Genomic DNA, 14808 nt, shown 5'->3' with positions numbered 1-14808 from the left:
GATGGCGGTTATGATATCGTTTAGGATCTTGAGCGTGGCTGAGGTGCACCCATGACCAGCTCGGAAACCAGATTGCAGAGTGGAGAAGGTACGGTGGGATTCAAAATGGTCGGTGACCTGTTTGTTAATCTGGCTTTCGAAGATTTTAGAAAGGCAGGGCAGGATGGATATAGGTCTATAATAGTTTAGGTCTAGAGTGTCTCCCCCTTTTGAAGAGGGGGATGACCACGGCAGCGTTCCAATCTTTCGGGATCTCAGACGATACGAAAGAGAGGTTGAGTAGGCTAGTAATAGGGGTTGCAACAATTTTGGCTGATCATTTTAGAGAGGGTCCTGATTGTCTAGCCCAGCTGATTTGTAGGGATCCAGATTTTGTAGCTCTTTCAGAACATCAGCTGTCTGGATTTGGATGAAGGAGAAGCAGGGGGGTTTGGGCAAGTTGCTGCAGGGGGGGCTGAGATGTTGGCCGGGGTAGGGGTAGCTTGGTGGAAAGCATGACCATTCGTAGAAAAATACTTATTGAAATGATCAATTATCGTAGATTTATCGGTGGTGACAGTGGTTCCTATCCTCAGTGCAGTGGGCAGCTGGGAGGAGGTGCTCTTATTCTCCATGGACTTTACAGTGTCCCAAAACGTTTTGGAATTAGTGCTACAGGAAGCAAATTTCTGTTTGAAAAAGCTAGCCTTAGCTTTCCTAACTGACTGAGTATATTGGTTCCTGACTTCCCTGAAAAGTTGCATATCGCGAGGACTATTCGATGCTAATGCAGAACGCCACAGGATGTTTTTGTGCTGGTCAAGGGCAGTCAAGTCTGGGGTGAACCAAGGGCTATATCTGTTCTTAGTTCTACATAGTTCTAAATAACACATATGGAATCATGTAGTAAACAAAAAAGTGTTAAACAAATCAAAAATATGTTATATTTGAGATTCTTCAAAGTAGCCACCCTTTGCATTGATGACAGCTTTGCACACTCTTGGCAGTCATTTCTATATTAATTTCTATACTTGTTAATTCCTTTCTTAATTTTTTTTAGATTTGCATGTATTGTTTTGTATTGTTAGGCACTACTGCACTGTTGGAGCGAGAAACATAAGCAATCGTTACACCCGTGATAACATCTGCAAAATACTGTGTAACATTTCATGCGGTTTTCTGTGTATGGAATGTCATTCCATATGAAATGGCAATATTTTATTAGTGTCATTTAGACACATTTCAGTTGAATGCATTCAGTTAAACTGACTTGGTATCTCCCTTTCCCTTTAATTACACACTGGTTAATTCAGTGTTTGGGCTGATGGTAACATGAAATGCCGGTACAATTTTATAAATGTCGAATGACATTTTGTTCGTTAGACATTATGGGATATTTTTGTGTAGGTAAAATTAATTATGCGAGAAATTGCGTTGGAAAGGCCTTTATCCGCAAATATTGATATAATAACCATCATTTTGAAGTAAACATGACAATATGTTGTGTGGACCACCAACTATGACTCGGGAAAGCTAGGCTACGGATTAAATACAAGTTATGATGGGGGGTGAATGTGCAAGGTGATGCTCCATTCGAATAAATATCGATGGTCTTATTCTGGTGACATGATGATCGATGCTTGGCTACCCTTTGACAAATACAAACAATATCGCTCTTATCCATAATAATCTCATAATGTAGGTCAGCGAGCTGTTGGATATAGCGCATGCGCCAAAACCATAACGCAACAGTTTTTGTGACAAAACCATCGGTAGAGTTGAAAATGCAATGGGAACCATTTAACTTGTAATTTTCATTCGGTATATGGGAATTTAACGGCAAAAGTTATTTTTATGTGCACTACGTCATCACGAACAGACTTTTATTCGCATAAAGTCCGTTTGATAGAAACATCTCTTATGGGAAAATGCGCATATTGTTTTATGCAGATTTTTTTTATATTCGCATGAAAATCTGTCGCAAATTGGATGGAAACCAAGCTACGGTTGGATAAATATTGTAGATGCCATGCCACAAGTCTTGGTTCCTGACTGTTCAGCTATCATTCCACTCCTGTCATGCTATTTTCTAAACTGGCATAGGTGGCAAAGCCACCTATGCTGCCACAATTTGGGGTGGAATGTGGAGCAGACAGTATCCTCGGAACTATACAGCGCACTAGCTTTTGCTGGGGAGAGAAATGCATGAACACCCAGCGGAAGTTTAGACGGTTAGTGGCGTTGGGTCAAACGAATTGAACACTGACAGCAAAGAACGAAAATATAAATAATTTTGCTCCCCTCTGACGACCCAGTTTCCCCCCCATCCCTTACATATGGCTTCAAATTCAAACATAGATATAGAGGGTGCAACCCAGCATCTTCGTGATATATTAAAGCTGGACAGACCCGGGAATAGCGTTGGTAAGTTTAACTGGAAGGAAAAGCGCTTTTAGGCCGCATTGCAAGCTAATTCTACTAACTTGGCTACCTAGCTTTGGACAAAGTTCTAGTTAGCTAACGTTAGCTTGCTATCAAAAGTTATGGACGGACGCTGCGAAATGCGAGCTAGCTCAGTTTGTTCACATTCGTACCTAGCTAGTTAGCTTATGACTTGTGAAACATTTTAAGTTAACGTTAGCTAGCTAATTTACGTTTACGAACATATTAGCTAGCTAAGTTAGCTGACTGCTAGTTAGGCTAGTTAAGCTAACGTTAACTAAGGTTGCTAGCCTATTAGTTAACTAACGTAGCAAGTAAGCTAAATTATCTTAACGACGTTACGCTTGCCAAATGTACGATTACGTTAGCAAGTTGAACCACGGCTAGCTAACGCCTTAATCACACCACTGTATACAAACCGAGTCCCCTCTGTACCACAACACGCAGAGTATTGGTGGGACCAATTCTCTAGCGTGTCATTGTTTCCTCTAGTACCACCTTTCCAGCTGGAAAAAATCTACGGCCAACAAATGGGTGTTACACACTCTAACACAAGGCTACGCTCTACAATTGTGTTAGCGACTCCCACGCTTAAGGGGTGTCTTGAAAACAACAGCTTGCAAATGCTGATCAGAAATCCCCTTGCTCCTGGAAAAGCAGGGATGTAGGGACAGGGATGGTGAGCGGTCTTGAACCAGTCAGGGTTCCTTGGTGTAATGTCAGCGCCATGGAAATCAGCTCACGTCAACCTACTGGAGCTAAAGGCCTTTAACCTTGCATTCCGGCACTTCCTCCCAGTACTGAGAGAACAACTACTGAAACGGACAGATGACACAACCCGGGGTGGACTGAGGTCAGTGTCACTACACAAGGAAGCTATTACTTTGTGCAAACAGACACTGTACATCCTTCAGAGCAATACACCTGCCGGGGGTGGAGAATCAGGCAGCAGACCTCCCCAGAGGAGGCCCTCTTCTTTCAGACTGGAGGATACATCCCACTGTAGTGGAGATGATCTGGTATCGATTTGGAAGGGCCATCGCCAAACTGTTCGCTTTGCATTGTCCTATGTGTTTTTTTTGTAAAGGGTACAGCAGACCCACTCAGGGTCAATGCTCTATCGCACAGATGGCCAAGGGAGCTGCTGTATGCTTTTCCAGCAATTCACTTGCTCCCTCAGGTCTTGAGGAAGATCAGCCTGGAGTGCGCATCGGTTACCACAAAATTCTAATTAGCATAATAAACAAATACCCATCAAAATCCGTCTGTTTAAGCTGGATGTTTTTTGCTTTGGCTGCATCTCAATCACTGCATCTGCCGACGTTGCCCTTCCGCATCTGGGGTGGCAGGGCTACAGCGGTGTTTGTCAGACAATGAGAATTTGTTTTCTCACAAACGTCTGTAGCACCCAAATGGTTTGGCCTTCAAAATATTATGAGACTCTCACGAACACCATGGTGTTCTCAGTTTTGCTCTACGACCCCCACGAGCGTCACGGGACTCGTCTGAAGTCGGTACTACAGATCTGCCAACTTCCCTCTGTAGAGTCAGAACAGTTTGGGCTACACACAAATATGACCCATCTATGGAAAGGTGAGTCTCCCGAGCGCGTACGTACATGTTGGTTGTTTTGCTCTAGGACAAACGCAAGCCTTTCAGACTCGTTTGAAGGTACCCCGGTAGAAGTAAAAAAACGAATTAATGGATGTAGTTTAGTGCCTAAAGTAAGGAGTTTTCCCTCAAATATATAGGACAGACACTTCACAACAAATGTCTTTGTGATTTCTTTGAGATATTAGACCATGTTTCTATGGGCAAATAGCAGCAGGGGTGTCACTCATTCCATGGAGGGCATAGTGTCTGCAGGATTGTTTTATAATATTAATATTTACTAAATAAACTACAGTTATAAAATAAAAAGTAACAATAGCGAGGCTATAAACAGGGGTACCTTTTTCCTTATAATTAAGTCCTAGACATCCATGTGTGGGGAGTTTCTTACTAATTAGTGGCCTTCATTCATCAAGTACAAGGGAATAGCGAAAACCTGCAGACAGACACTCTGCCCTCCGTGGAATGAGTTTGACATGTGCTCTAGAGGGTTAATCATTTTACCTGCCTCCGCACTGCTCACAGGAGAGTCATGAGTTGCATACACTTTGCCTGCATGCACACAGTGTCTATCTTGCTGCAACAAGAACTGTTCGTCAAACAGAACAGCTTTTTGTGTGTTATGGGGGGGAGCAGAGACTGGCACATTGGATTATCAATGCCGTGTCAAAATCATACGCTGTAGCAGGTAGACCAACTCCAGATAGCGTGGTAGCACAGTTGTTCACGGGTATGGCCACTTCATGGGTCTTGTTCAGTGGGGCCTCTCTGGACTATCTGTGCTGCTGCAAGTTGGGCAACGCACATGACTTTCTTGAGGTACTGCAGACTCAATGTTAGGTTCACACCATCACTGGGGTCTGTGGTTCTGGACATGGCATGCTCTCTCAACCCAGATAAGTGAGCGTACTGTCAACCTTGTACGTATATACTTTTCAACCATCCATGAGATGGCTGTTCTATACAGAGGCCTTCCACTTTTGGTGCTGTTGCACCCAAATGAAGAATCATGTAAGTTATAGCTTTCAGCTTGCTTGTGTGTACGGTTGTATACCACAGTTGAAATTCTGTGTTACCTTGTTGGCTAATTATATTCTGTTGCATCCTGTGGTGGATACAGTGATGTCCCAGGGACTCATCTGGACGAAGTTAAATGGTGTTATCCCACTCTTTTGTCTGAACGACCTCTAGGTCGTTTGGCAACCCGTGACGAAAACGAAAGAGAACATGGGGTTATGGATGTAACCTGAGCCGTTACTCTGCTCAGAGGAATAAGATTACATTAATTACCCAACGTTCTGTGTGCTCCATACGTTGGATAAATCCAACATATGCATCATTGTATGCGTAGACTTGACAAATAGTAGCAAAAAGGAATGCACACATATCCAGTACAAATGTTGAATTACATGATGAATGAAGTGTCACTTTAGAATTTATTATGCAGCATTGATGCAATGACTGTCGGTCTGATCGAAGCATAACTTTAGCAGAATGCGCCATCCCTATCATGCAAGTTAACTTCAGCTAAATATTGTTAACTTTTTACTAGCTAGCTAATTGATGTTGGCTAGCTAACTAACATTACTAGACTAGCTACAGGTTAGATGTTTGATAACCTTGCAAACTACCAAGAAAGCAAGCAAACTAGCAGTACATTTACTTAGCAAGTTAGCTATAGACGGCGCTAGTTAGGTAAATTGGCTAACGTTACAACTTTAAAGTGCGCAACGGCTACCTAACACATTGGTTTTATTTGATACAAATGAGTAGCTAGCTAGCTAAATAACTAGGCAGCAGGTTGCCAAAAAACTGATTGAAGGTAGGCAGGTGAAACCCTTTTTTTAGGTGATTTCTTGTATATCATAAAAATAAAATCGTAGCACGTTTTGGGATAATTTGGCAGTTTTTTTTTTTCTCCATGGTTAAGCACAATTCCATTGGGAAAATAATGTTAAGTTCCATTAATATTGCTGAAATATAAGTTTTAAATGATGCTATTGCTTCCTGTACACAAGAAATGTTGATGAATAGCCCAATGTCAACAGTTTTGTCCAACTCAAAAACCAATTTACAGAAACAGTACATTTTAGGTTTTCAATATATCAAACTATCTACACCAGGGGTGTCAAACTCATTCCACAAGGGGCGAGTGTCTGCGGGTTTTTGTTTTTTTCTTTCAATTAAGACCTGGCTTTCCTTACCAGTTAGTGACCTTAATTAATCAAATCACATTTTATTTGTCATATGCGCCGAATACAACAAGTGTAGACTTTACTGTGAAATGCTTACTTACAAGTAGAGGTCGACCGATTATGATTTTTCAATACTGATACTGATTATTGGAGGACCCAAAAAAAAGGCCGTTACCGATTAATCAGCCGATTTTCTTTTTTTTAATTTTTTTTTAAATTTTATTTTTTTTACTTTTTTAATTTTTTTGTAATAATGACAATTACAACAATACTGAATGAACTTATTTTAACTTAATATAATACTTCAATAAAATCAATTTAGCCTCAAATAAATAATGAAACATGTTCAATTTGGTTTAAATATTGCAAAACAAAGTGTTGGAGAAGAAAGTAAAAGTGCAATATGTGCCATGTAAAAAAAGCTAAGGTTTATGTTCCTTGCTCAGAACATGGGAACATATGAAAGCTGGTGGTTCCTTTTAACATGAGTCTTCAATATTCCCAGGTAAATTTTAGGTTGTAGTTATTATAGGAATTATAGGACTATTTCTCTCTAAACGATTTGTATTTCATATACCTTTGACTATTGGATGTTCTTATAGGCACTTTAGTATTGCCAGTGTAACAGTATAGCTTCCGTCCCTCTCCTCGCTCCTACCTGGGCTCGAACCAGGAACACATCGACAACAGCCACCCTCGAAGCAGCGTTACCCATGCAGAGCAAGGGGAACAACTACTCCAAGTCTCAGAGCGAGTGACATTTGAAACGCTATTAGCGCGCACCCCGCTAACTAGCTAGCCATTTCACATCGGTTACACCAGCCTAATCTTGGGAGTTGATAGGCTTGGGGGGGTAATTTGTGGAACGTTCCAACAGGAATCTGTTCCAAAAAACGTAAAGTAAAAGGTTGCCAACCAACAACGCATACAAAGTAGCAACGCATACAAACCTAGCTAACTAGCTGCCGAATAGGCATCAACTCACCACATAGCTTATTCTTAATGTTTGTCCATAGGCAACCAGAGTGAGGACAGACATTTTTCGGAATAAACGTGATGAGTGAAAAACGCAGTGAAATAGACCACTCCCTACCCGGTATCTTATTCTGCCGCTATACAACTTTGTATGCGTTGTTTTTTTACGAAGTTTTTGGAACAGATTCCTGTTGGAACGTTCCACAAATTATACCCACCCGGCTTGAAGTCATAAACAGCTTGAAACACAGCGAAGAGCTGCTGGCAAAACGCACGAAAGTGCTGTCTGAATGAATGCTTACGAGCCTGCTGGTGCCTATCACCGCTCAGACTGCTCTATCAAATCATAGACTTAATTATAATATAATAAACACAGAAATACGAGCCTTAGGTCATTAATATGGTCGAATCCGGAAACTATCATCTCAAACAAAATGTTTTTTTCTTTCAGTGAAATACGGAACCGTTACGTATTTTATCTAACAGGTGGCATCCCTAAGTCTAAATATTCCAGTTACATTGCACAACCTTCAATAATTACGTAAAATTCAGGCAAATTAGTTAGCAACGAGCCAGGCGGCCCAAACTGTTGCATATACCCTGACTCTGCGTGCAATAAACGCTAGAGATGTGACACAATTTCATGTTAGCAGGCAGTATTAACTAAATATGCAGGTTTAAAAATATATACTTGTTTATTGATTTTAAAGAAAGGCATTGATGTTTATGGTTAGGTACATTGGTGCAAAGACAGTGCTTTTTCCGCAAATGCGCTTGTTAAATCAACACCCGTTTGGTGAAATAGGCTATGATTCAATGATAAATTAACAGGCACCGCATCGATTATATGCAACGCAGGACACGCTAGAAAAACAAGCAATATCATCAACCATGTGTAGTTAACTAGTGATTATGTTAAGATTTTATTGTTTTTTTACAAGATAAGTTTAATGCTAGCTAGCAACTTACCTTGGCTTCTTGCTGCCCTCGCGTAACAGGTAGTCAGCCTGCCATGCAGGCTCCTCGAGCATTGGATTAGTAACCGGAAGGTTGCAAAAACGAATCCCCCCTGAACAAGGCAGTTAACCCCCGTTCCTAGGTCGTCATTGAAAATAAGAATGTGTTCTTAATCTGACTTTCCTAGTTTAAAAACATAATAATAATTTTTTTTAAATCGGCAAATCGGTGGCCAAAAATACCGATTACCGATTGTTATGAAAACTTGAAATCGGCCGTAATTAACCGGCCATTCCGATTAATCGGTCGACCTGTATTAGGTACACGTCGCAGCAAAGACAGTCCTTTTTCGCGAATGCGCACCACATCGATTATGTGCAGGTGTGCCAAACTTGTAGCATCATACTCAAGGCTGTGATCACTGCCAAAGGTTCTTCGACGGGGCGCTGAGTGGAGGGTCTGAATACTTATTTAAATGTGATATTTCAGGGTTTTATTTTTACTACATTTCTAAAAACCTGTTTTGGCTTTGTAATTGTGGGGTATTGTGTGTAGATTGAGGAAAAAACAATTGAATCAATTTTAGAATATAGCTGTAATGTCCGAATGCTCTGTGTATGTATGTGTGTACATACAGTAGCAGTCAAACGTTTGGACACACCTACTCATTCTAGGGTTTCTTTATTTTTACTATTTTCTGCATTGTAGAATAATAGTGAAGACATCAACACTGAGGTGGCTCGTATGGAATCATGTAGTAACCAAAAAAGTGTTAAAGCAAATCAAGGTGTTATGTGTTTGGGATTCTTCGAGGTGGCCACCTTTTGCCTTGATGACGGCTTTGCACACTCTTGGCATTCTATCAAGCAGGAATGCATTTCAATTAACAGGCGTGCCTTAAGTTCATTTGAGGAATTTCTTTCCTTAATGCGTTTGAGACAATCAGTTATGACAAGGTAGGTGTGGTATACAGACGATAGCCCTATTTGGTAGATGACCAAGTCCATCTTATGACAAGAACAGCTCAAATAAGCAAAAGAAATGACAGTCCATTGTTCAATCTGGAAAATTTCAAGAACTTTTAAAGTTTCTTCAAGTGCAGTCGTAAAAACCATCAAGCGCTATGATGAAACTGGCTCTCATGAGGACCGCCACAGGAAAGGAAGACCCAGAGTTACCTTTGCTGCAGAGGATAAGTTCGTTAGAGTTAGCTGCATCTCAGATTGCAGTCCAAATAAATGCTTCACAAAGTTCAAGTAACAGACACATCTCAACATCAATTCTTCAGAGGAGACTACGTCTTCATGGTCGAATTGCTTCAAAGAAACCACTACTAAAAGACACCAGTAAGAGTGGAGAAATGGAGAAAGAGATGTGTGAAATGTGTGCATTCACTGCTGTGGGTCGCTCTGGATAGGAGCGTCTGCTAAATGACTAAAATGTAAAAAATAAAATACATTTTTTGCATTTGCATTTTGGTCATTTGGCGGACGCTCTTGTCCAGAGCGACTTGCAGTGGTGAATGCACACATTTCATACATTTCATTAAAAAAATGTGTCCATACTGGTCAAAAAAATGTATGCATTCACTACTGTAAGTCGCTCTGGATAAGAGCATCTGCTAAATGACTAAAATGTAAATGTAAATATGCAAAGCAGGACTGGCTAGATAAACTAGTAATATCATCAACCATGTTTTTTATAAGATAAGTTTAATGCTAGCTAGCAACTTACCTTGGCTTCTTACTGCATTCGCGTAACAGGCAGGCTCCTCGTGGAGTGCAATGTAAGTCAGGTGGTTAGAGCGTTGGACTAGTTAACCGTAAGGTTGCAAGATTGAATCCCCGAGCTGACAAGGTAAAAATCTGTCGTTCTGCCCCTGAACAAGGCAGTTAACACACCGTTCCTAGGCCGTCATTGAAAATAAGAATGTGTTCTTCACCTGTTAGGTCTAGGGGGCAGTATTTACACGGCCGGATAAAAAACGTACCCGATTTAATCTGGTTACTACTCCTACCCAGTAACTAGAATATGCATATAATTATTGGCTTTGGATAGAAAACACCCTAAAGTTTCTAAAACTGTTTGAATGGTGTCTGTGAGTATAACAGAACTCATATGGCAGGCAAAAACCTGAGAAGATTCTGAACAGGAAGTGGCCTGTCTGACAAGATCTTGTTTTTCTTGTCTCTGTTTATTGAAGACTGAGGATCTTTGCTGTAACGTGACACTTCCTACGGCTCCCATAGGCTCTCAGAGCCCGGGAAAAAGCTGAATGATGTCATTCCAGCCCCAGGCTGAAACACATTTGCGCTTTTGGCAAGTGGCCGATAAGAGGATAATGGGCTTAGGCACATGCACGAGTCGATCCCGTGCTTTATTTTCTGTCGTCTATTTACCTAAACGCAGATTCCCGGTCATAATATTATCGCTTTTTTACGAGAAAAATGGCATAAAAATAGATTTTAAACAGCGGTTGACATGCTTCGAAGTACGGTAATGGAATATTTAGAAATCTTTTGTCACGAAATGCGCCGTGCTCGTAACCCTTATTTACCATTTGGATAGTGTCTTGAACGCACGAACAAAACGCCGCTGTTTGAACATAACTATGGATTATTTGGGACCAAACCAACATTTGTTATTGAAGTAGAAGTCTTGGGAGTGCATTCTGACGAAGAACACCAAAGGTAATCAAACTTTTCTAATAGTAAATCGGAGTTTGGTGAAGGCTAAACTTGCTGGGTGTCTAAATAGCTAGCCCTGTGATGCCGGGCTATCTACTTAGAATATTGCAAAATGTGCTTTCACCAAAAAGCTATTTTAAAATCGGACATATCGAGTGCATAGAGGAGTTCTGTATCTATAATTCTTAAAATAATTGTTATGCTTTTTGTGAATGTTTATCGTGAGTAATTTAGTAAATTGTTAGTAAATTCGCCTGAAGTTTGCGGGGGGTATGCTAGTTCTGAACGTCACATGCTAATGTAAAAAGCTAGTTTTTGATATAAATATGAACTTGATTGAACAAAACATGCATGTATTGTATAACATAATGTCCTAGGTGTGTCATCTGATGAAGATCATCAAAGGTTAGTGCTGCATTTAGCTGTCTTCTGGGTTTTTGTGACATTATATGCTAGCTTGAAAAATGGGTGTCTGATTATTTCTGGCTGGGTACTCTGCTGACATAATCTAATGTTTTGCTTTCGTTGTAAAGCCTTTTTGAAATCGGACAGTGTGGTTAGATTAACGAGAGTCTTGTCTTTAAAATGCTGTTAAATAGTCATATGTTTGAGAAATTGAAGTAATAGCATTTCTAAGGTATTTGAATAACGCGCCACAGGATTCCACTGGCTGTTACGTAGGTGGGACGATTTTGCCTAGTTAAATAAAGGTCTAAAAAAAAAAATTCTGATTGTTATGAAAACATGAAATCAGCCCTAATTAACTTCCCTGGGCTAGGTAACCTAGTCAACAGCCAGTGGAATCGCGTGGCGCGAAATACAAATACCTCAAAAATGCTATAACTTAAATTTTTCAAACATATGACTATTTTACACCATTTTAAAGACAAGACTCTCGTTAATCTAACCACATTGTCCGATTTCAAAAAGGCTTTACAGCGAAAGCAAAACATTAGATTGTCAGGAGAGTACCCTGCCAAAAATAATCACACAGCCATTTTCAAAGCAAGCATATATGTCACAAAAACCAAAACCACAGCTAAATGCAGCACTAACCTTTGATGATCTTCATCAGATGACACTCCTAGGGCATTGAACAAAACATGCATGTATTGTATAACAATCAAGTTCATATTTATATCAAAAACCAGCTTTTTACATTAGCATGTGATGTTAAGAACTAGCATACCCACCACAAACTTCCGGTGAATTTACTAAATTACTCATGATTAACGTTCACAAAATGCATAACAATTATTTTAAGAATTATAGATACAGAACTCCTTTATGCAATCGCGGTGTCAGATTTTAAAATAGCTTTTCGGCGAAAGTACATTTTGCAATATTCTGAGTACATAGCCCGGCCATCACGGCTAGCTAATTTGACACCCACCAAGTTTGGCCCTCACCAAACTCTGATTTACTATAAGAAAAATTGGATTACCTTTGCTGTTCTTCGTCAGAATGCACTCCCAGGACTTCTACTTCGATAACAAATGTTGTTTTGGTTCCAAATAATCCATAGTTATATCCAAATAGCTCCGTTTTTTGTTCGTGCGTTCAAGTCACTATCCGAAGTGTGACGCTCGAGCACATTTCGTGACAAAAGAATTCAAAACATTCCATTACCGTACTTCGAAGCATGTCAAACGCTGTTTAAAATCATTTTTATGCTAATTTTCTCGTAAAATAGCGATAATATTCCAACCTGGGCGACGTTGTATTCATTCAAAATGTCACGTTACAGCACAGATGCTGTATTTTCGATAGAGAGTCTACAGAAGGACAATAAATTGTCAGACAGGGCACTTCCTGTATGGAATCTTCTCAGGTTTTGGCCTGCCATATGAGTTATTTTATACTCACAGACAACATTCAAACAGTTTTAGAAACTTTAGGGTGTTTTCTATCCAAATCTACTAATTATATGCATATTCTCGTTTCTGGGCAAGAGTAGTAACCAGTTTAAATCGGGTACATTTTTTATCCGGCCCTGCAAATACTGCCCCCTAGCCCCAGCAGGTTAATCGGCCATTCTGATTAATCGGTCGACCTCTACTTACAAGCCCTTAACCGACAATGCAGTTCAAGAATAAGTTAAGAAAATATTTACTAAATAAACTACAGTTATAAAAAAAAAGTAACAATAACGAGGCTATAAACAGGGGTACCTTCTTTTTCCTTATAATTATGTCATTGATAACCAGGTGTGGGGAGTTAATTACTAATCAGTGGCCTTCATTCATCACTCAAGTACAAGGTTGGAGCGAAAACCCACCACACTCGGCCGTCTGTGGAATGATTTTGACACGTGATCAACACGTACAGTACCAGTCAAAGGTTTGGACAACTACTCATTCAAGAGTTTGAATTTATTTGAACTATTTTCTACATTGTAGAATAATGCTTTTCCAACAGTCTTTGAAGGGGTTTCCACATATACACTACCGTTCAAAAGTTTAGGGTCACTTAGAAATGTCCTTGTTTTTGAAAGACAAGCACATTTTTTTTGTCCATTAAAATAACTTCGAAATGATCAGATGCTACAATGACTATTGTAGCTGGAAACGGCTGAATTTGTATCTACATAGGCGTACAGAGGCCCATTATCAGCAACCATCACTCTGGTGTTCCAATGGCGTGTTGTGTTAGCTAATCCAAGTTTATCATTTTAGAAGGCTAATTGATCTTTAGAAAACCCTTCTGCAATTATATTAGCACAGCTGAAAACTGTTGTTCTGATTAAAGAAGCAATAAAACTGTCCTCCTTTAGACTAGTTGAGTATCTGGAGCATCAGCATTTGTGGGTTCGATTACAGGCTCAAAAGGGCCAGAAACAAAGTACTTTCTTATGAAACTCGTCAGTCTATTCTTGTTCTGAGAAATGAAGGCTATTCCATGCGAGAAATTGTCAAGAAACTGAAGAACTCATGCAACGCTGTGTACTACTCCCTTCGCAGAACAGCACAAACTGTCTCTAACCAGAATAGAAAGAGGAGTGGGAGGCCCCGGTGCACAACTGAGCAAGAGGACAAGTACATTAGTGTCTAGTTTGAGAAATAGACGCCTCAAGTCCTCAACTGGCAGCTTCATTAAATAGTACCCGCAAAACACCAGTCTCAACATCAACAGTGGAGAGACTACTCTGGGATGCTGGCCTTTTAGGCAGAATTGCAAAGAAAAAGCCATATCTCAGACTGGCCAATAAAAAAAGATTAAGATGGGCAAAACAGACACTAGACAGAGGGAGATTGGAAAAACGTGTTATGGACAGACGAATCTAAGTTTGAGGTGTTCTGATCACAAAGAATAACACTCGTGAAACGCAGAAAAGATGCTGGAGGAGTGCTTGAAGGCATCTGTCAAACATGGTGGAGGCAATGTGATGGTCTGGGGGTGCTTTGGTGGTGGTAAAGTGGGAGTTTTGTACAGGGTAAAAGGGATCTTGAAAAAGGAAGGCAATCACTCCATTTTGCAACGCCATGCCATACCCTGTGGATGTCGCTTAATTGGAGCCAATTTCTTCCTACAACAGGACAATGACCGAAAGCACAGCTCCAAACTATGCAAAAACTATTTAGGGAAGAAGCAGTCAGCTGGTATTCTGTCTATAATGGAGTGGCCAGCACAGTCACCAGATCTCAACCCGATTTGAGCTGTTGTGGGGGCAGCTTGACCGTAATGTAAGTTAGAAGTGCCTATCAAGTCAATCCAACTTGTGGGAGGTGCTTCTGGATGCATGGGGTGAAATCTCTTCAGATTACCTCAACAAATTGACAAGTAGAATGCCAAAGGTCTGCAAGGCTGTAATTGCTGCAAATGGAGGAGGATTTGACGAAAGCAAAGTTTGAACGACACATTTCAATTAAAAATCATTATTTATAACCTTGTCAACATCTTGACTATATTTCCTATTCATTTTGCAACTAATTTCATGTCCTTGTTTTCCATGAAAACATACA

The 14808-nt window shown here is 40.2% G+C and overlaps 1 protein-coding gene across 4 annotated transcripts in view; it reads left to right on the top strand.

The window, feature by feature from the left end:
* Positions 1 to 2109: 2109 nt before the first annotated feature.
* LOC115196796 (enhancer of mRNA-decapping protein 4) overlaps positions 2110 to 14808 on the top strand; it is a 50928-nt gene continuing 38229 nt past the window's right edge. For 2 of the 4 annotated variants that reach the window (XM_029757706.1, XM_029757705.1), the window contains exon 1: positions 2111 to 2403. In XM_029757706.1, coding sequence (XP_029613566.1) covers positions 2316 to 2403 — 88 coding nt within the window. In that variant the 5' untranslated portion in view covers positions 2111 to 2315. Of the gene's footprint in view, positions 2404 to 14808 lie in introns of all 4 variants that reach the window. The other 2 variants (XM_029757708.1, XM_029757707.1) reach the window with 2 other exon arrangements.

Source organism: Salmo trutta, chromosome 7, assembly GCF_901001165.1.
Source record: "Salmo trutta chromosome 7, fSalTru1.1, whole genome shotgun sequence".
NCBI lineage: Eukaryota > Metazoa > Chordata > Actinopteri > Salmoniformes > Salmonidae > Salmo > Salmo trutta.
Note: the sequence above shows the minus strand (reverse complement) of the source record. Positions and strands in the feature narration are given on the sequence as shown.